We start from the raw sequence: 20857 nt of genomic DNA, 5'->3' as shown, positions 1-20857 counted from the left end.
AGGAAACACAACCTAAGCCTTAGCAAGCTACATTGTCCAAAACCGCAGCTCAGCCTCAGACGCAAACAAGGTCAAATGTGGTGGTCTTTCTCGGGTACATAAGCATTTCCCCATTTAATCCATTACCATATACTGTACAATAGGCTTTCTCTATAGTACATTAACTAGGGTTGTCTAGTAATGAATAGAATGCCATCTTCAGGGGTGAAATATCATGCGATTATGGGGAAATGTGTCTACCTGCTCATTTTCTTTTGTAAGTATATTGATGGATGGATGGATGGATGGATGGATGGATGGATGGATGGTGAGACTGACTGACTGACTGATTGATTGATAGAAAGACAGACATGTAGGTACTGATACTAGATAGATAGATAGATAGATAAATAGATAGATAGATAGATAGATAGATAGATAGATAGATAGATAGATAGATAGATAGATAGATAGATAGATAGATAGATAGATAGATAGATAGATAGATAGATAGATAGATAGATAGCAGAGGATGCTAGTGGACGGGGCTACACGAGGACGAGCTCATTGTAATGGCTGGAATGGAATTGACAGAACGTGTCAATGAGGTTTCCATATGTCTGATAAGTTTGATACCATTTCATTTACTCCAATCCAGCCATTACAATGAGCACGTCTCCCACCAGCCAGCACTGATAGATAGTTTGCAAATGTATTCAATAAGCTATTTCCTGTTCTTTTCTAGATGTTTCTGGACTACACTTTCTGTCCGCATCAACTGTGGTCCATTTTGTTCAGGCTGGACAAAAAGCTTCCTTGTCGTGCAACCTCACAAACAGCAGAGAAATAATCTGGTTCCAAATGCGCTCAGAGGAACTTGTCACCCTTATAACTGTTACCAGGCAATCGCGTTTTCAAAATACTGCAGAAATTATTTATGAGAAAGACACAGATCAATTTGACACAAAGGAAAACAACAGTTTGGAGATCATTGTGGTGACAGAAGCAGATTTGGGATTGTACTACTGTGCTGGTCGCTACAATGGGACAGTGCAATTTGGAAAAGGCATCCGCCTGACTTTTACAGGTATGTTGCTGGTCATCATTATATTAGTCAAATATGTATTTTGCCCAGTCTAAGAAATGCATTAGCTTGTCTTTAGTGTACTGAATAGATACCTTTATAATGAAGTCTCAAAACCTTGCGTTACTTATACAGAGGTCATGTAACCAGGTGCACAGGGTATTCAGATATATATAAAAAAAATGTATGTATGTACTGTATTCTGAACAAAAATATAAGTGCAACATGTAAAATGTTGGTTTTATGAGCTGAAATAAAAGATCCCAGAAAATTTTACTGATTTCCTAATATGAACTTAAACTCAGTAAAATCTTTTAAATTGTTGCATGTTGCGTTTATATTTGTGTTCAGTATATATTCAGATATCTGAATATGTGATTCCATATTACAATAACTTTTCAGGAAAATGTTTGGGATGTTATTCATCATACTGAAAGTGCTCTGTGCAGGTGACCATTATAGAAGTAGAGTTGGCCATATGGTCAAAAATATTTTAAAAAGTCGATGCAGTCCAGTGTTCCATGTAAGTTTTTCAAGAGAAAAATACTTTGATGTTAAACATGAGACCACACGGAGGGCCAAAAAAAGACAGTTGAACTTGTGGGTAACATACGGTGCATTCGGAAAGTATTCAGACCGCTTCACTTTTTCCACATTTTGTTACGTTACAGCCTTATTCTAAAGTGGATTAAATACATTTTCCCTCATCAAGCTACATACAATACCCCATAATGACAAGTCGAAAACCACCTGTGGTAAATTCAATTGATTAGAATTTATTTGTAAAGGCACACACCTGTCTATATAAGGTCACACAGTTGACAGTGCATGTCAGAGCAAAAACCAAGCCCTGAGTTCGAAGGAATTGTCCACAGGATTTTGTCAAGGCACAGATCTGGGGAAGGGTACCAAAACAATTCTGCAGCATTGAAGGTCCCCAAGAACACAGTGGCCTCCATCATTCTTAAAGGGAAGAAGTTTGGAACCACCAAGACTCTTCCTAGAGCTGACTGCCCAGCCAATCTAAGCAATTGGGGAGAAAGGCCTTGGTCAGGGAGGTGACCAAGAACCCGATGGTCACTCTGACAGAGCTCCAGAATTTCTATGTTGGAGATGGGAGAACCTTCCAGAAGGACAACCATCTCTGCAGCACTCCACCAATCAGGCCTTTATGGTAGAGTGGCCAGACCGAAGTCACTCCTCAGCAAAAGGCACATGATAGCACGCTTGGAGTTTGCCAAAAGGCACCTAAAGACTCTCAGATCATGAGAAACACGATTCTCTGGTCTGATGAAACCAAGATTGAAATCTTTGGCCTGAATGCCAAGCGTCACATCTGGAGGAAACTTGTCACCATCCCTACGGTAAAGCATGGTGGTGGCAGCATCATGCTGTTGGTATGTTTTTCAGCAGCAGGGACTGGAAGACTAGTCAGGATCGAGGGAAAGATGAACGGAGCAAAGTACAGAGAGATCCTTGATGAGAACCTACTCCAGAGCTCTCAGGACCTCAGACTGGGGCTAAGGCTCGCCTTCCAACAGGACAACAAACCGAAGCTCATAGCCAAGACAATGCAGGAGTGGCTTCGGGACAAGTCTCTGAATGTCCTTGAGTGGCCAGGCAAAGCTTGGACTGGAACTTGAACACTGGGGAGACCTGAAAATGGGAGAAACTCCTCAAATACAGGTGTGTCAAGATTGTAGCGTCATATCAAAGATGACTCAAGGCTGTAATCACTGCCAAAGGTGCTTCAAACAAAGTACTGAGTAAAGGTTCTGAATACTTCTGTAAATGTGATATTTCAGTTTTTTATTCTTTACACATTTGTAAACGTAAATTGCTTTGTCATTATGGGGTATTGTGTGTAGATGTATTAACAAAAAAAGTAACCTTTTTTTAACTAGGCAAGTCAGATTGATCAGGGGGAAAAAACAATTTAATCAATTTTAGAGTAAGGCTGTAACGTAACAAAATGTGGAAAAATTAAAGAGGTCGTTATCCCAGAAATTGTTAGCCTAGAAATCCTTAAGTGTTATTACATACAGCCTGGAAGAACTATTGGATATCAGAGAGACGTCAACTTACCAGCACAACCAGCACTACTACCAGGAATGCAGCTTTTCCAAAGCAGATTCTTTGTCTGCACCTCCTAGGGCATTTGAACTGATTCCAGATGCTGACCCAAAACAACGTCGCCGGAGAAGAGGGTGCCGAAGCGGTCTTCTAGTTAGCCTTTGGAGGCGCGCACACCACCCACCGCTTCCGAGTATATTACTCACTAATGTCCAGTCCCTAGTTAACAAAGTTGACGAAATCAGGGCAAGAGTTGCTTTCCGAAGAGATTTCTGGGATTGTAAACATACTCTGTTTCACAGAAACATGGCTAGCTTGGGATATGCTGTCGGAGTCAGTACAGCCAACGGGATTTTCAGTGCTTCGCGCTGACAGGAATAAACATCTCTCCAGTAAGAAGAAGGACGGGGGTGTATGTTTCATGATTAACGACCCGTAGTGTAATCGTAAACAACATACAGGAACTCAAGTCCTTTTGTTCACCTGACCTAGAATTCCTCACAATCAAATGCAGACCTTATTATCTCCCAAGAGAACTCTCCTCGGTTATTGTCACAGCCGTGTATATCCCCCCTCAAGCCGATACAAAGACGAGCCTCAAGGAACTTCACTGGACTTTATGCAAACTGGAAACCATATATCCTGAGGCTGCATTTATTGTAGCTGGGAGTTTTAACAAAGCTAAATTGAGAACAAGGCTACCTAAATTCTATCAGCATATCGAATGCAGTTCACGAGCAAGTAACACGCTCGACCATTGCAACGCTAACTTCCGCGACGCATACAAGGTCCTCCCCCACCCTCCTTTTGGCAAATCTGACCATGACTCCATCTTGTTGCTCCCTTCCTATAGGCAGAAACTAAATTAGGAAGCGCCCGTACTTAGGTCTATCCAACGCTGGTCTGACCAATCGGATTCCACGCTTCGAGATTGTTTCAATCACTGGGATATGGACTGGGATATGTTCAGGGGAGCCTCAGAGAATAACATGGATGTATACGCTGTCTCGGTGAGCGGGTTTATCAGGAAGTGTGTAGGAGATATTGTACCCACTGTGACAATTAATACCTTCCCTAACCAGAAACCGTGGATGAATGGCAGCATTCGCGCTAAACTGAAAGCACGTTCCACCGCATTTAATCATGGCAAGGCGACTGGGAATATGGCTGAATACAAACAGTGTAGTTATTCCCTCCATAAGGCAATCAAATAAGCAAAGTGTCAGTATAGAGACAAAGTGGAGTCGCAATTCAACGGCTCAAACATGAGACATATGTGGCAGGGTCTACAGACAATCATGGATTACAAACAGAACACTAGCCCCATCGCAGACATTGACATCCTGCTTCCAGACAAACTAAACACCTTCTTTGCCCACTTTGAGGACAATACAGTGCCACCGACGCGGCCCACTACCAAAGACTGTGGGCTCTCCTCCGTGGCCAACGTGAGTAAAACATTTAAACGTGTTAACACTCGCAATCCCCACATGCTTCAAGATGGCCACCATTGTTCCTGTTCCCAAGAAAGCAAAGGTAACTGAACTAAATTACTATTGCCCCGTAGCACTCACTTTGGTCATCATGAAGTGCTTTGAGAAACTAGTCAAGGACTATATCACCTCCACCCTACCTGACACACTGGACCCACTCCCATTTGCTTACCGCCACAATAGGTCCACAGACAATGCAATCGCCATCACACTGCACACTGCCCTATCCCATCTGGACAAGAGGAATACCTATGTAAGAATGCTGTTCATTGACTCCAGCTCAGCATTCGACACCATAGTAACCTCCAAACTCATCATTAAGCTTGAGACCCTGGGTCTCGACCCCGCCCTGTGCAATTGGGTTCTGGACTTCCTGACGGGCCAACCCCAGGTGATGAAGGTAGGAAACAACATCTCCACTCCGCTGATCCTCAACACTAGGGCCCGACAAGGGTGCGTTCTCAGCTCCCTCCTGTACTCCCTGTTCACCCACAACTGCGTGGCTATGCACGCCTTCAACTCAATCATCAAGTTTGCAGATGACACAACTTGATTACCAACAACGGCGAGACAGCCTACAGGGAGGAGGGGAAGGCTCTCGGAATGTGGTGTCAGGAAAATAACCTCTCACTCAATGTCAGCAAGACAAAAGAGATGCTCATGGACTTCAGGAAACAGTAAAGGGAGCACCCCACTATCCACATCGACAGGACAGCAGTGGAGAAGGTGAAAAGTTTTAAATTCCTTGGTGTACATATCACCGACAATCTGAAATGGCAACAGCACCACCCACAACCACAGGGCTCTCCAGAGGGTGGTGCGGTCTGCACAACATATCACCGGGGCAAACTATCTGCCCTCTAGGACACCTACAACACCCGATGTCACAGGAAGGCAAAAAAGATCATCAAGGACAATAACCACCCGAGCCACTGCCTGTTCACCCTGCTTCTATCCAGAAGGCAAGGTCAGTACAGGTGCATCAAAGCTGGGACCGAGAGATTGAAAAACAGATTCTATCTCAAGGCCATCAGATTATTAAACAGCCACCACTAGCACAGAGAGGCGGATGCCTACTTACAGACTTGATATCATTGGACACTTTAATACATGGAACACTAGTCACTTTAATTACGCCACTTTAAGAATGTTAACATATCTGGCATTACTCATCTCATACTGTATGTATAGACTGTATACTGAATCCTACACTATCTCTTCTATCTATCGCATCTTAGCCGCTCTGTCACTGCTCATCCATATATTTTTATATTTATATATTCTTATTCCAATCCATTTCCTAGATTGTGTGTATTAGGTTTTGTTGTGGAATTGTTGATATTACTGCTGTACGGTCGGACATAGAAGCATAAGCATTTCGCTACACTCGCAATAACGTCTGCTAACCAATCAAATTTGATTTGATTTTGATTTGATTTGTTTGAGGTTTCTGTTTCTGCTCAGCTCTCCTCCCACAGCAACCCTATCCCTGGGCTGGTGTGTGGTAACCGCTGTGTGGTTTGTGTTCCAGATGCAGAGGTGGCAGAGAGGGAATTGGTGTCGTGTTGGACTCTCCTGGCCTGTGTTGCTCCAGTCTCAGTCCTGTTTGGCACCCTCTGTCTCTTTGGACTCTGTTTCCGGTCAGGTGAGCTTTCTGCAATTCCTTGGCTTGCCGCCCTATATTTATAGAGGAAAGTTTGCACTTATTTCTCATCAGTGCATCAAACAGAAGCATATGCCAAAGGAGGGTCAACCAAATACTTTCCCCAACCTGCACTGTGAATGTTTACACGGTGTGTTCAATAAAGACATGAAAATGTATAATTGTTTGTTATTAGTTTAAGCAGACTGTGTTTGTTTATTGTTGTGACCTAGATGAAGATCAGGTTCAATTTTATGACCAATTTATGCAGAAATCCAGGTATTTCCAAAGGGTTCACATACTTTTTCTTGCCACTGTATATTATTTTAGAGAAAGAGATTTTCTTTAGCAAGTAATACCAAAATTCTTAAAAAGATAGGAGTCAAAATTATTGGCACCCCTGTTTACAACACACCATCACCCTACCCTTGCGAGCATAATGACTCAGAGCCTTTTTCTAAAATATTTATCCGATTGGAGAACACATCAGGAGGAATCTTAGACCATTCCTCCATACAGAATCTTTCCAGATCCTTGATATCCTTCGTCTGCGCTTATGGACGGCCCTCTTCAATTCAAACCACAGGTTTTCAATGGGGTTCAAGTCCGAAAATGTTGATTTGTGGTCAATTAACCACTTCTTTGAGGATTTTGATGTGTGCTTGGGGTTATTGTCCCGCTGGAAGTTCCACTTGCAGCCAAGTGTCAGCCTCCTGGCAGAGGCAACCAAGTTTTCTGTGGATCTGATGGGGCGGTATGCAAACTAGAGTGGGTCTAGGGTCTGCCATTCTCCTTCGACCTCTCTCATCAAAGAGCTGTTTTCGCCCACAGGACTGTCGCTGACTGGATGTTTTTGTTTCTTGCACCCTTCTCATTTAACCCTAGACTCTGTCATGCGTGAAATGCCCAGGAGGGCGGCCGTTTCTAAGATACTTGATCTGTTGTTCCTGGCACCAACAATCATACCACGCTCAAAGTCGCTTAGGTCACTTGTTTTGCCCATTCTAACGTTCAAATGAACAGTAACTGAATGCCTCGATTCCTGTATGCCTGCTTTATATAGCAAGCCACGGCCACATGACCCACTGTCTGTAGGAGCGATCCATTCTCGTGAATGGGTGGTGTACCTAATAAACTGTCCGGTTATTACAGACTATACACACAAGTGTACAAAACATTATGAACACCTGTTTTTTCCATGACATACTGATCAGGTGAATCCAGATGAAAACTATCCCTTATTGATGTCACTTGTTAAATACACTTCAATCCCTGCTGATGAAGGGGAGGAGACAGGTTAAGTAAAGATTTTTAAGCCTTGAGACATGGATTGTGTATATGTGTCATTCAGAGAGTGAATGGGCATGGCAAAACGATTTAAGTGCCTTTGAACGTCTGCTAAATGACTTAAATGTAATGTAAATGTAAATGTATGGTAGTACATGCCAGGTACACCAGTTTGTGTTAAGAACTGCAACGCTGCTGGGTTTTTCCACATGCAAGAGTTTGCCGTGTGTATCAAGCATTGGACACCTCTCAAAGGACATCCAGTCATTTTGACACAACTAAAAGAAATAAAAGATCCCAGAAATTTTCCAAATGCACAAAAAGCTTATTTCTCTCAAATTTTGTGCACAAATTTGTTAAGATCCCTGTTTGTGACCATTTCTCCTTCGCCAATATAGTCCATCCACCTGACAGGTGTGGCATATCCAGGAGCTTATTAAACAGCATGATCATTACACAGGTGCAGCTTGTGCTGGGGACAATAAAAGGCCACTGTAATATTTTCAGTTTTGTCACAACACAATGCCAGAGATGTCTCAAGTTTTGAAGAAGCGTGCAATTGGCATGCTGACTGAAGGAATGTCCACTAGAGCTCTTGCCAGATAATTGAATGTTAATTTCTCTACCATAAGCCGCCTCTAACAACATTTTAGAGAATGTGGCAGTATGTCCAACTGGCCTCACAACCGCAGATCACTTGTAACTACGCCAGACCAGGGTGTCCACATCAGGCTTCTTCACCTGCGGAATCGTCTGAGACCAGCCACCAGACACCTGATGAAACTGTGGTTTGCACAACTGAAGAATTTCTGCACAACTGTCAGAAACCGTCTCAGGGAAGTTCATCTCCGTCCTCACCAGAGTCTTGACCTGACTGCAGGTAACCAACGTCAGTGTACATATGCTCACTTTCAATGTCCACTAGCATGCTGGAGAAGTATGATCTTCAAGGATGAACCCCGGTTTGATCAGGCATAAGCTACGGACAACAAACACAATTGCATTTTATCGATGGCAATTTGAATCCACAGGGATGCCGTGATGAGATCCTGAGGCCCATAGTCATGCCATTCATCCGCTACCATCACCTCATATTTCAGCATGATAGTGCACTGCCCCATGTCGCAAAGATCTCTACACAATTCTTGGAAGCTGAAAATGTCCCAGTTCTTCCATGACATGCATACTCACCAGACCTGTCACTCATTGAGCTGGTTTGGTATGCGCTGGATCGGTGTGTATGACAGTGTGTTCCAGTACCCGCCAATTTCCAACCTTCGCCCAGTCATTTAAGAGGAGTGGGACAACATTCCGAAGGCCACAATCAATAGTCTGATCAATTCTATGCGAAGGCAATTTTGGCTAGTGGGTGTCTACTTTGATATTGTTGCATGTTGCGTTTATATTTTTGTTCAGTGTGGACTACTAATAAAAACACTAACTAATTATCATGAGGCTAATTGTTCATATAAGTAAACAAATGGAAAAGGAATACCACAAGAATACAACTAGGTAGCATTATCCAATATTGATGCTGTGACTACAGCTTTTCAATAGTGAAGTTATATGTACTTAAAAAGCACACTTTTACCAAAATAACCTGTTTGGGATAGGGGGCAGCATTTTCACATTTGGATGAAAAGCATGCCCAGAGTAAACTGCCTGCTACTCAGTTCCAGTTGCTAATATATGCATATTATTGGTATATTTGGGTAGAAAAGACTCTGAAGTTTCTAAAACTGTTTGAATGATGTCTGTGAGTATAACATAACTCATATGGCAGGCGAAAACCTGAGAAAAAATCCAACCAGGAAGTGGGAAATCTGAGGTTTGTAGGTTTTCAACTCATTGCCTATCAAAGATACAGTGGGATATTGGTCATATTGCACTTCCTAAGGCTTCCACTAGATGTCAACAGTCTTTAGAACCTTGTTTGATGCTTCTACTGTGAAGGATGGAGGAATGAGGGCTCTTTGAGTCAGTGGTCTGTCAGAGCACGTTCATGTGAGAGTTAGCTTGCATTCAATTGCATTTCTACAGACAAAGGAATTCTCCGGTTGAAACATTATTGAAGATTTATGTTAAAAACATCCTAAAGATTGATTCTATACATCGTTTGACATGTTTCTACAGACTGTAACGGAACTTTTTGACTTGTCATCTGGACCTAGTGATCGCGAATCATGAATTTGGATTTGTGAACTCAAGGCGTGAACAACAAGGAGGTATTTGGACATAAATGATGTACTTTATCGAACTGAACAAACATTTATTGTGGAACTGGGATTTCTTTGGTGCATTCTGATGAAGATCATCAAAGGTAAGTGAATATTTATAATGCTATTCTGACTTCTGTTGACTACACAACATGGCGGATATCTGTTTTGCTTGTTTTGGTCTCTGAGCGCCGTACTCAGATTATTGCATGGTTTGCTTTTTGAAATCTGACAAAGCGGTTGCATTAAGGAGAAGTATGTCTATAATTCTGTACATAATAATTGTATAATTTGTCGAAGTTTATTGTGAGTATTTCTGTAAATTGATGTGGCTCTGTGCAAATTCACGGGATGTTTTGGAGGCAAAGCCAAATGTAAACTGAGGTTTTTGGATATAAATATGAACTTGATCGAACAAAACATACATGTATTGTGTAACATGTTGTCCCGGGAGTGTCATCTAGCGGAACCCTGTTCCCAGACAGGATAACTGATTTAAAATATGTGGTTAGATAAGGCAGGGTCACTGGAAATAAATTATAATGTAAATAAAAAATGCGCTCTTATTTTAGGTAATTTTATTACCCTTGAACACACATCCATAATAGTAGCCTGTCAGGTAAAAGGCTATATTTACACTGGAAAAAAACTCAATCTTATGCTAATCCTATGACTAAAACAAATAAACCTGGTTACTTAGTTGATATAGAAATGTATAGTATTGATCTGATGATACATCTCTTCATTTTCTGATCAACTTATTTACTTATCTTTCAAACATTGTCTTAATGGATTTACAACACTTCCTTAAGCAGCAGACCATATGGATGGGTGTAGTTTTCCACAATAGCGCTCTTGAACCGGAGATGATTCCTCAGGCACATAGACCAGCCAGTAACTCTCTCTCTGTTACTGGGGGTTGATCCTATTCTGTAGCACCACCTTGTAGGTTTTGTTATCTACTTTGGACGTGAATCTCTTGGAGAACTACTCAGCTATGTTAATGTCCGGTGTTGAGTAGACTCCTCTTCCTAAAGTAGCACCATCTCCATCATTCCTGATGATGCCCTGGGATCTGTCCATAGCAGGTCTGTAGAAGGACACTGGCCAAGCCTCGTCTCCGGTCCCCAACCATCCATCTCCATCCCTGTATTTGTTAAAAACCTTCAGGGCAATGTGGTTCCAGCCACAGGGTCTGACGTACAGCTCATTTCCCCCGAGTAAACATTGTTTCCCCATCCTTAACATTTGTAAAGTCGTAGTCATACCTAGAATCAAGGAACTCATTCACATTCACAGAGTGGTTTGTGGAATGGAAAAGCATCTGGTAAATCTAAGGCACGTGGTAAAGAAAATGTCTACAAACTTGGGTATTACAGCTCTAGAAGGCCCTCTTGGGAGTTGAACTCCTTTAGTGCGACCACATTGACAAAGTCCTGTGGGGTTAGTGAAAGTGTTCCCATGGTGGCTGATTCCACCCTGCAACCCAAGACAGTAGACAGAGCCTCCAAGATGAGATTTACGTTTGGCATAGTGAGAGCAAGAAGGCAGAAAAACTCGTAAATCTGAATGAAAAAATCCTTCCCGTGTGATCAGCACAACGGTGTCTGCTCTTGTACTTTCTATACATAGACTGAGCTGTGGAGAGCAATTTTAACTTTGCATTCACTTTCTGCTGCAGTGACAAGAAAGGCAAGTAAGACAGTGTATTGTAAGCATAGAAAGATAATGTGCAAATCTTGGTAATTCCCATTCTTGCTTTGGTTGAATGGTAAATGTAAACACAATCAAATAGTTAATACTTTGAGCGTATCAGAAGTTTGACAAGTTTACTTAAAGAGACATTATGCTCCAAAACCAAAGTTAGTCTATTGCAAATCTGCAGTTGATTCATGCATTTTTTTACTTTTAAAAGTAACAATATGTCGCCATTGATTATTGAAGAATATCACTTATAAATGCCTCATGTGCTTAGTTCAACTGTCCTACCCCATCAAAACCCCAAATATAAGATTGTTTTACTCCAATGCTTATAAACACTGTAATTGTAACAAACACGGTATATCCTCAAAACATGATGAAAATATATTTTGATCTCATGGATGGTCAGTCCTTGCATCCGTAGCTCTGCCTATGAATTTGAGTGGTTCCATCTCTCCAGACCCATTGCTCACCTATTTACCAAAGCAGTGGTGGGGTTACCTTTTTCTTATAGTTTGAACTGCAGATTGCCCCTTTAAAACTAAATTGTTCCCTCTTTCAGGTAAAACAACATGTTTGTGCAACACCCGTGTGAACAGGAATTCAAGTCTCAAGGTAAAAGTACTTCTGTAAATGATTGAGTCATAACAGGTAGGACTAAACCTTATCTAACTGTAAATGTACGGCCGAGAGGTTTGGATTGCATGATGGTAATATTTCATCTCTAATCATGAAGGATATGTTTTTCACAGGAAGTGGGTCTGCAATATGCCAGTCTGAAGCGCATTGGTAAGGCCCGCCCCGCTGATCAGCGAGTGCCAGGATTGGCCCAGGGGGATGTCACCTATGCAACAGTGGCCCAATGTGTTCACACAGGCACATGATACATCACATGTACTTCTGACATGGTTCTTGGAATATCCATTCTTGATGGAAATAAGATTGTATTTTGATTCATGCATGTATGTGTGTCTCTGTAAATGTTGAAAAGGCTAATGTAATAATTATTGTTAATGTTCTCCAAAGAATCTCAATAAAAACATTTTAAGGCAACAGGATATAGAATTCGTTGGATAAAATAATCATATCTTGGATACCTTGAAAGGCAGAAATAAATGTACTATATTATTACAGAGCAACTTTTGTAAAATGTAGTTGTACTGTAATAAAACTAAATAAGATACGAACTGTCTGTTAAGGAGTCAAACCGTCAAATCAATGTGTTATTCTCTTCAAACCCTGGAATGCTGGTCTAGCAGTGACCACAGCGGAATAGATGACATGATGCAGGTCTCCCTGTACCCTGTTCCCTCCAGTTCTGCCGACCCAGAGATGCAAACTGAACCTCAGTGTCTTCCACATGAGAAGGGCCCTGAGACACAAACATTCATTTCAGCAATGCTTTCAGTTTACAATGAGATGTATTCATTTGCACTCACTTCTTCCCCATCACCCTGTGTGATCTCAGACCATATAAGACAAAATATGAAAATATAACTTGTTTTCACACAAACCCTACTTTTGGGACTTTTCTGGTAGCAAACAATTAGACAGTGTTCTTTACCTAGATTTGACAAGCACCTAGTCTGGAGCTCCTTCCTGCTTGTGTCCTCTCACTATAGGAAATAAGGTGATCGTATCACATGTTTGTAAAAAGGTTGTTGCATGACCACATAGGCCAACGTAATATCTTAATATGGACATAAAAGCTTGTACAAACAACATTAGAGGTACATAATGTAACAGAGTTTTTAGACATTTTTACCTGTACTGTAATTCTTTCTTCCTGTTCAATCAGCAAAAGGCCCAGTATTCCAGCCAAATGCACCACGACGCATAGTCCAACGACAGCTTTCATCACCACAACTGAAAGACAACAGCACAATTCAATATGTGAAAATGTCACCTGTATTAAAGATAGCAGGTCGAAAGTTCATGCTCTCTGTAGTGAGCACAGCACGGAGGGTTGCTAACGGAAAACATAAAGCTGGGTGGCACTTATGTTCTTGTTTATCTAGACCCTCACACACTGCCATTTTAGTTTCACAAAGAGCAAAAACAGAGATTTGATATACTTTTCATTCAGTCTAATCTGTGTCTGAATGTCTGTGGACAACCTACCATTTGTAGGTCCTTACAGTGCCTTGCGAAAGTATTCGGCCCCCTTGAACTTTGCGACCTTTTGCCACATTTCAGGCTTCAAACATAAAGATATAAAACTGTATTTTTGTGAAGAATCAACAACAAGTGGGACACAATCATGAAGTGGAACGACATTTATTGGATATTTCAAACTTTTTTAACAAATCAAAAACTGAAGAATTGGGCGTGCAAAATTATTCAGCCCCTTTACTTTCAGTGCAGCAAACTCTCTCCAGAAGTTCAGTGAGGATCTCTGAATGATCCAATGTTGACCTAAATGACTAATGATGATAAATACAATCCACCTGTGTGTAATCAAGTCTCCGTATAAATGCACCTGCACTGTGATAGTCTCAGAGGTCCGTTAAAAGCGCAGAGAGCATCATGAAGAACAAGGAACACACCAGGCAGGTCCGAGATACTGTTGTGAAGAAGTTTAAAGCCGGATTTGGATACAAAAAGATTTCCCAAGCTTTAAACATCCCAAGGAGCACTGTGCAAGCGATAATATTGAAATGGAAGGAGTATCAGACCACTGCAAATCTACCAAGACCTGGCCGCCCCTCTAAACTTTCAGCTCATACAAGGAGAAGACTGATCAGAGATGCAGCCAAGAGGCCCATGATCACTCTGGATGAACTGCAGAGATCTACAGCTGAGGTGGGAGACTCTGTCCATAGGACAACAATCAGTCGTATATTGCACACATCTGGCCTTTATGGAAGAGTTGCAAGAAGAAAGACATTTCTTAAAGATATCCATAAAAAGTGTTGTTTAAAGTTTGCCACAAGCCACCTGGGAGACACACCAAACATGTGGAAGAAGGTGCTCTGGTCAGATGAAACCAAAATTGAACTTTTTGGCAACAATGCAAAACGTTATGTTTGGCGTAAAAGCAACACAGCTCATCACCCTGAACACACCATCCCCACTGTCAAACATGGTGGTGGCAGCATCATGGTTTGGGCCTGCTTTTCTTCAGCAGGAACAGGGAAGATGGTTAAAATTGATGGGAAGATGGATGGAGCCAAATACAGGACCATTCTGGAAGAAAACCTGATGGAGTCAAAAGACCTGAGACTGGGACGGAGATTTGTCTTCCAACAAGACAATGATCCAAAACATAAAGCAAAATCTACAATGGAATGGTTCAAAAATAAACATATCCAGGTGTTAGAATGGCCAAGTCAAAGTCCAGACCTGAATCCAATCGAGAATCTGTGGAAAGAACTGAAAACTGCTGTTCACAAATGCTCTCCATCCAACCTCACTGAGCTCAAGCTGTTTTGCAAGGAGGAATGGGAAAAAATGTCAGTCTCTCGATGTGCAAAACTGATAGAGACATACCCCAAGCGACTTACAGCTGTAATCACAGAAAAAGTTGGCGCTACAAAGTATTAACTTAAGTGGGCTGAATAATTTTGCACGCCCTATTTTTCAGTTTTTGATTTGTTAAAAAAGTTTGAAATATCCAATAAATGTCGTTCCACTTCATGATTGTGTCCCACTTGTTGTTGATTCTTCACAAAAAAATACAGTTTTATATCTTTATGTTTGAAGCCTGAAATGTGGCAAAAGGTCGCAAAGTTCAAGGGGGCCGAATACTTTCGCAAGGCACTGTATCTCTCCCAACAACATCTGAAAATATATGGTGAAGAATATAGGTCATGGAATTTACTTTCACAGTGTTACTTTCATACTTGTGATAAGAATTGCATAGTGTTGCTGTGTGTTACCTGTTTTCAAAACAGTAGTGGTATTCTGGATGTTGAGGTGATCTGGGTTTGCAAAAATAAATTAATAATCAAGTCAGGCATAAGCATGGCATTTAAATGAAAGGGGAATGGCATTAGAAGGGTCTCTAAAGTGTGGTTCCCCCAACGCTTTCTCTCACTGCTTTTTACTAGGAAGTGATGAAGTTGATTGTTGAGCCTGATCTTTTAATTAAATGAAAATGTCAGTGTTAAAATAAAACACGGACAATTAAATAGATAAAATGCTATTTGGAAAGCTCTACCTGTCAACACTGTTACTTTAGCTGCCGTTTCCCCATTACACAGGTTCTCTCCAGAGACCCCTGGATGCAGATTGAGGTTCCGCAGGGCTCCATCTTCATCAAAGGAAAACCTGTTCTGTGGGTCCTCCCTCTCCCTTTCCACGGTTCCATTTTTTAACAGAGTCGAAATAGGTTCCTGTTTTGCATGACTATCTTTCTTGAAGAACCACCTCTGCTTGGCTTTTCTAGATACTGTACAGGGCAGCAATAGGGTTCTGCCAGATTGATTGGCAAATAAGAGGCCATTCACACTAGGGCTAGGCCACGTTTAATGATCTCTGTGAGTACAGATCTGAACCAGGTGGGACCCGTGCAGAGTGACTTTCCAAACAATGCTGTTAGAATGATGACAGTAGTAAATACTTCCTACTAGTTTTGTGCATTTGGATATGCTCTCGAGACATACCAGAGATGGTTCTGAGAGTGACTTATCTGTGAATTTGGACATACAGTAACCTACTTAGCCTACTTCATACAGTGGAGGGCGCCAGACAACAACAATTACATCCATGTCAGGAACACATTTGGTAGGGACCCTGTTTTCAAATGAAAACTTTTCAGATTAAGACTTTTCAGATACGAGGTACCTACATTCCATTCAGAAGATGACCTCATATACCCTGGCTGGACCATTACCTAACATATGGCACTGGTGACTGAGAGGATAGTCCCTTGATACCTTACTTGTTTTTCAACCACTCCACAAATTTCTTGTTTAACAAACTATAGTTTTGGCAAGTCGGTCAGGACATCTACTAAGTGCATGACACAAGTAATTTTTCCAAAAATTGTTTACAGATTATTTCACTCATAACTCACTGTATCACAATTCCAGTGGGTCAGAAGTTTACATACACTAAGTTGACTGTGCCTTTAAACAGCTTGGAAAATTCCAGGAAATGATGTCATGGCTTTAAAAGCTTCTGATAGGCTAATTGACATAATTTGAGTCAATTGGAGGTGTACATGTGGATGTATAGGCCTACCTTCAAACTTAGTTCCCCCTTGCTTGACATCTTGGGAAAATCAAAAGAAATCAGCCAAGACCTCAGAAAAACAATTGTAGACCTCCACAAGTCTGGTTCATCCTTGGGAGCAATTTCCAAACGCCTGAAGGTACCACATTCATCTGTACAAACAATAGTACGCAAGTATAAACACCATGGGACCACGCAGCCATCATACCGCCCAGGAAGAAGACGTGTTCTGTCTCCTAGAGATGAACGTCCTTTGGTTCGAAAAGTGCAAATCAATCCCAGGACAACAGCAAAGGACCTTGTGAAGACGCTGGAGGAAACAGGTACAAAAGTATCTATATCCACAGTAAAACGAGTCCTATATCGACATAACCAGAAAGATCGCTAAGTAAGGAAGAAGTCAATGCTCCAAAACTGCCATAAAAAAGCCAGACTATTGTTTGCACATGGGGACAAAGATTGAACTTTTTGGAGAATTGTCCTCTGGTCTGATGAAACAAACTGTAACTGTTTGTCCATAATGACCATTGTTGTGTTTGGAGGAAAAAGGGGGAGGCTTGCAAGCCAAAGAACACCATCCCAATCGTGAAGCATGGGGGTGGCAGCATCATTTTGTGGGGGTGCTTTGCTGCAGGAGGGACTGGTGCACTTCACAAAATAGATGGCTTCATGAGGGAGGAAAATTCTGTGGATATATTGAAGCAACATCTCAAGACATCAGTCAGGAAGTTAAATCTTACCTTTTCCTATAGTTTGTTAACAAGAAATTTGTGGAGTCGTTCAAAAAACGAGTTTTAATGACTCCAACCTAAGTGTATGTAAACTTCTGACTTCAACTGTATCTACCTGAATTACCTCGTACCCCTGCACATCGACTCGGTAATGGTACCCCTGTATTTAGTCAAGTTATCACTCATTATGTATTTATTATAGCTTGTATTATTACGTGTTATTACCTTTTCTATTTACATTGTTGGGAAGGGCCCGCAAGCATTTCACTGTTAGTCTACATCTGTTTCAATGAAGCATGTGATGAATGAAATCAGATTTGATACTTGTTAAAAGTCATTCATCCTTTTAATATAATTTCTTTCAAGGACAGTTGCGGTGCGTGGGTAAAATCACTGGGGAAGCCAAGCCAGAAAGAAAAGCCATGTTACAACCTGTGTTGTGATAATTGCGTCGTTTGCATTATAACCTTTTAGTTCATATGCCTTGCGAACTTGATATATACAGTGCATACAGTATTCAGACCCCTTGACTTTTCCACATTTTGTTACGGCACAGCCTTATCCTAAAATTGATTAAATATTTTTTTCCCCTCATTAATGACAAAGCAAAAACAGGAACTGAAAAACCTTATTTACATAAGTATTCAGACCCATTGCTATGAGACTCGAAATTGAGCTCAGGTGCATCCTGTTCCCATTCATTGTCCGTAAGATGTTTCTACAACTTAATTCTAGTCGACCTGTGGTAAATTCAATTGATAGGACATGATTTGGAAAGGCACACACCTGTCTATATAAGTCCCACAGTTGACAGTGCATATCAGAGGAAGGAAAGTGGCTCTTTGTTGGAGCGGGAGACTTAGACATTGGTTGTAGACGGAAATGGCGGAAACTGCTAGGAAATGATTGAAACTGCTAGTGAGTCGAGTGAAGCTAAAGGTACAGAAAGTGAGAATTGGTGGGTTTACAAGTGGCAAAGGGAGAAGTAATGCCATGAGAAGTAAAGCTATGTTGGAAAAAAATAAACCACCAGTCAGGGTTTAGGATCAATGCTACTTGGGAAATCTGTTTAACATATCCAGGAATATCTGGGATGTGTTGGAAGAAAGTGTGAGTCGGTGAGTCACAAGAAGTGGTTTTTGATTTGTGTGTCTGCAGAGCAGAATAAGCGTGTTAAGACTCAAAAAGTTATTGGAGTGGAATGTTTCCTGCGTGGATTTTTGTAACAGGGTGCCTATCAAGGGGGTTATTTCTGGTGTGGAGCAAGAAATAAAGTGGTTGGTGCATGGTGACTGACCTGTACGGTGGACGGAAAAAATTTCACTTCTTCCTTGCTACTGTTCTTTGATGAAGAGTCTCTCTGTTATGATGGAGATGAATGAGGTGGCGAGGGTAAGGAGCGTCCAGCGTCTCTCTTATATGGAGGCAGTGAAAAGATTAGAAGGAACGAGTGTCGGGGAAGAAGGAATGGTAGTAGAGCCACCACGACTAGTGACGGTTTCTTATCAACCGAGGGATAGTGAAATGCTACATGTTGAAAAGGTGTTCAACACCATAGTGCCCATGAAGCTCATCATTAAGATAAGGACCTTGGGACTTAAACACCTCCTTCTGCAACTGGATCCTGGACTTCCTGACGGGCCGCCCCCAGGTGGTAAGGGTAAGTAACAACACATCCGCCACGCTGATCCTCAACACGAGGGCCCCTCAGTGGTGTGTACTTAGTCCCCTCCTGTACTCCCTGTTCACCCACGACTGTGGCCAAACACAACTCCAACACCATCATTAAGTTTGCTGACGACACAACAGTGGTAGGCCGGATCACCGACAATGATGAGACAATAGGGAGGAGGTCAGAGAACTGGCAGTGTGGGTTCAGGACAACAACCTCTACCTCAATGTGAGCAAGACAAAGGAGCTGATCGTGGACTACAGGAAAAGGCGGGCCGAACAGGCCCTCATTAACATCGACGGGGCTGTAGTGGATTGGGTCGAGAGTTTCAAGTTCCTTGGTGTCCACATCACCAACAAACTATCATGGTCCAAACACACCAAGACAGTCGTGAAGAGGGCATGACAAAACCTTTTCCCCCTCAAGGGACTGAAAAGATTTGGCATGGGTCCCCAGATCCTCAAAACGTTCTACAGCTGCACCATTGAGAGCATCCTGACCGGTTGCATCACCGCCTGGTATGGCAACTGCTCGGCATCTGACCGTAAGGCGCTACAGAGGGTAGTGCATACGGCCCAGTACATCACTGGGGCCAAGCTTCCTGCCATCCAGGACCTATATAATAGGCGGTGTCAGTAGAAAGCCCATAAAATTGTCAGAAACTCCAGTCATCCAAGTCAGACTGTTTTCTCTGCTACCGCACAGCAAGTGGTACCAAAGCGCCAAGTCTAGGACCAAAAGTCTCCTTTACAGCTTCTACCCCCAAGCCATAAGACTGCTGAACAATTAATCAAATGGCCACCAGACTATACATATTGACACCCCTACCCCTCCATTTGTTTTGTACACTGCTGATACTTGCTGTTTATTATCTATGCATAGTCACGTCACCCCTACCTACATGTACAAATTACCTCAACTAACCTGCACCCCGCACACTGACTCTGTATCGGTACCCCCTGTATATAGTCTTGTTCTTGTTATTTTGTGTTACTTTTTATTATTTTTTACTTGAATTTATTTTCTTAACTCTTCTTGAACTGCACTGTTGGTTAAGGGCTTGTAAGTAAGCATTTCACGGTAAGGTCTACAGTTGTTGTATTCGGCACGTGACAAATAACGTTTGATTAGATTTTTTTATTTGAAGAACACAGTGGCCTCCATCATTCTTAAATTGTTTGGAACCACCAAACTTTGCTGGACGGCTGGGACTGGGAGACTAGTCAGGATTGAGGGGAAAGATGAACAGAGTAAAGTACAGAGAGATCCTTGATGAAACCTGCTCCAGAGCCCCAAATACCTGACTGGGGCAGAGGTTCACCTTCCAACAGGACACCGACCCTAAGCACACAGCCAAGACAATGCAGGGATGGCTACGGGACAAGTTCCTGAATGTCCTTGAGTGGCCCAGCCAGAGCCTGGACTTGAGCCAAATCAAACATCTCTGGAGAGACCTGAAAATAGCTGTGCAGCGACGCTCCCCATGCAACCTGACAGAGCTTGAGAGGATCTGCAGAGAAGAATGGGAAAAACTCCTAAAATACAGGTGTGCCAAACTTGTAGCATCATACCCAAGACTCTAGGCTATAATCACTGCCAAAGGTGTTTCAACAAAGTACTGAGTGAAGGGTCTGAATACTTATGTTAAATGCAATATCTTTTAATTAAAAAATAAATACATTTTTGCTTTGTCATTATGGGGTATTGTGTGTAGTTGAGGGGGGAACAATTGAATCCATTTTAGAATAAGGGTAACACAACAAAATGTGGCAAAGGTCAAGAGGTCTACATACTTTCCAAATGC

The 20857-nt window shown here is 41.9% G+C and overlaps 1 protein-coding gene across 1 annotated transcript; it reads left to right on the top strand.

Moving 5' to 3' along the window:
* The first annotated feature begins 88 nt into the window (after positions 1-88).
* On the top strand, positions 89-12629 carry LOC135552214 (uncharacterized). The gene is made up of 5 exons (XM_064983716.1): positions 89-256; positions 725-1066; positions 6161-6274; positions 12038-12090; positions 12228-12629. Exons 1-5 carry the CDS (start codon positions 181-183, stop codon positions 12357-12359), a joined length of 717 nt encoding a protein of 238 aa, XP_064839788.1. The 5' UTR covers positions 89-180; the 3' UTR covers positions 12360-12629.
* Positions 12630-20857: the final 8228 nt, after the last annotated feature.

Source organism: Oncorhynchus masou, chromosome 13, assembly GCF_036934945.1.
Source record: "Oncorhynchus masou masou isolate Uvic2021 chromosome 13, UVic_Omas_1.1, whole genome shotgun sequence".
Classification (NCBI taxonomy): Eukaryota; Metazoa; Chordata; class Actinopteri; order Salmoniformes; family Salmonidae; genus Oncorhynchus; species Oncorhynchus masou.
The sequence above is the reverse complement of the archived record's forward strand: the minus strand, read 5'-3'. Positions and strand labels throughout refer to the sequence as shown.

Coding starts and splice junctions, on each gene's coding strand:
- LOC135552214 (XM_064983716.1), top strand. CDS start 181: ATGAATAGAATGCCATCTTCAGGGGTGAAATATCATGCGATTATGGGG. Junction 257..724: donor CTACCTGCTCATTTTCTTTT/GTAAGTATATTG, acceptor GTTCTTTTCTAG/ATGTTTCTGGACTACACTTT. Junction 6,275..12,037: donor TGGACTCTGTTTCCGGTCAG/GTGAGCTTTCTG, acceptor TCCCTCTTTCAG/GTAAAACAACATGTTTGTGC.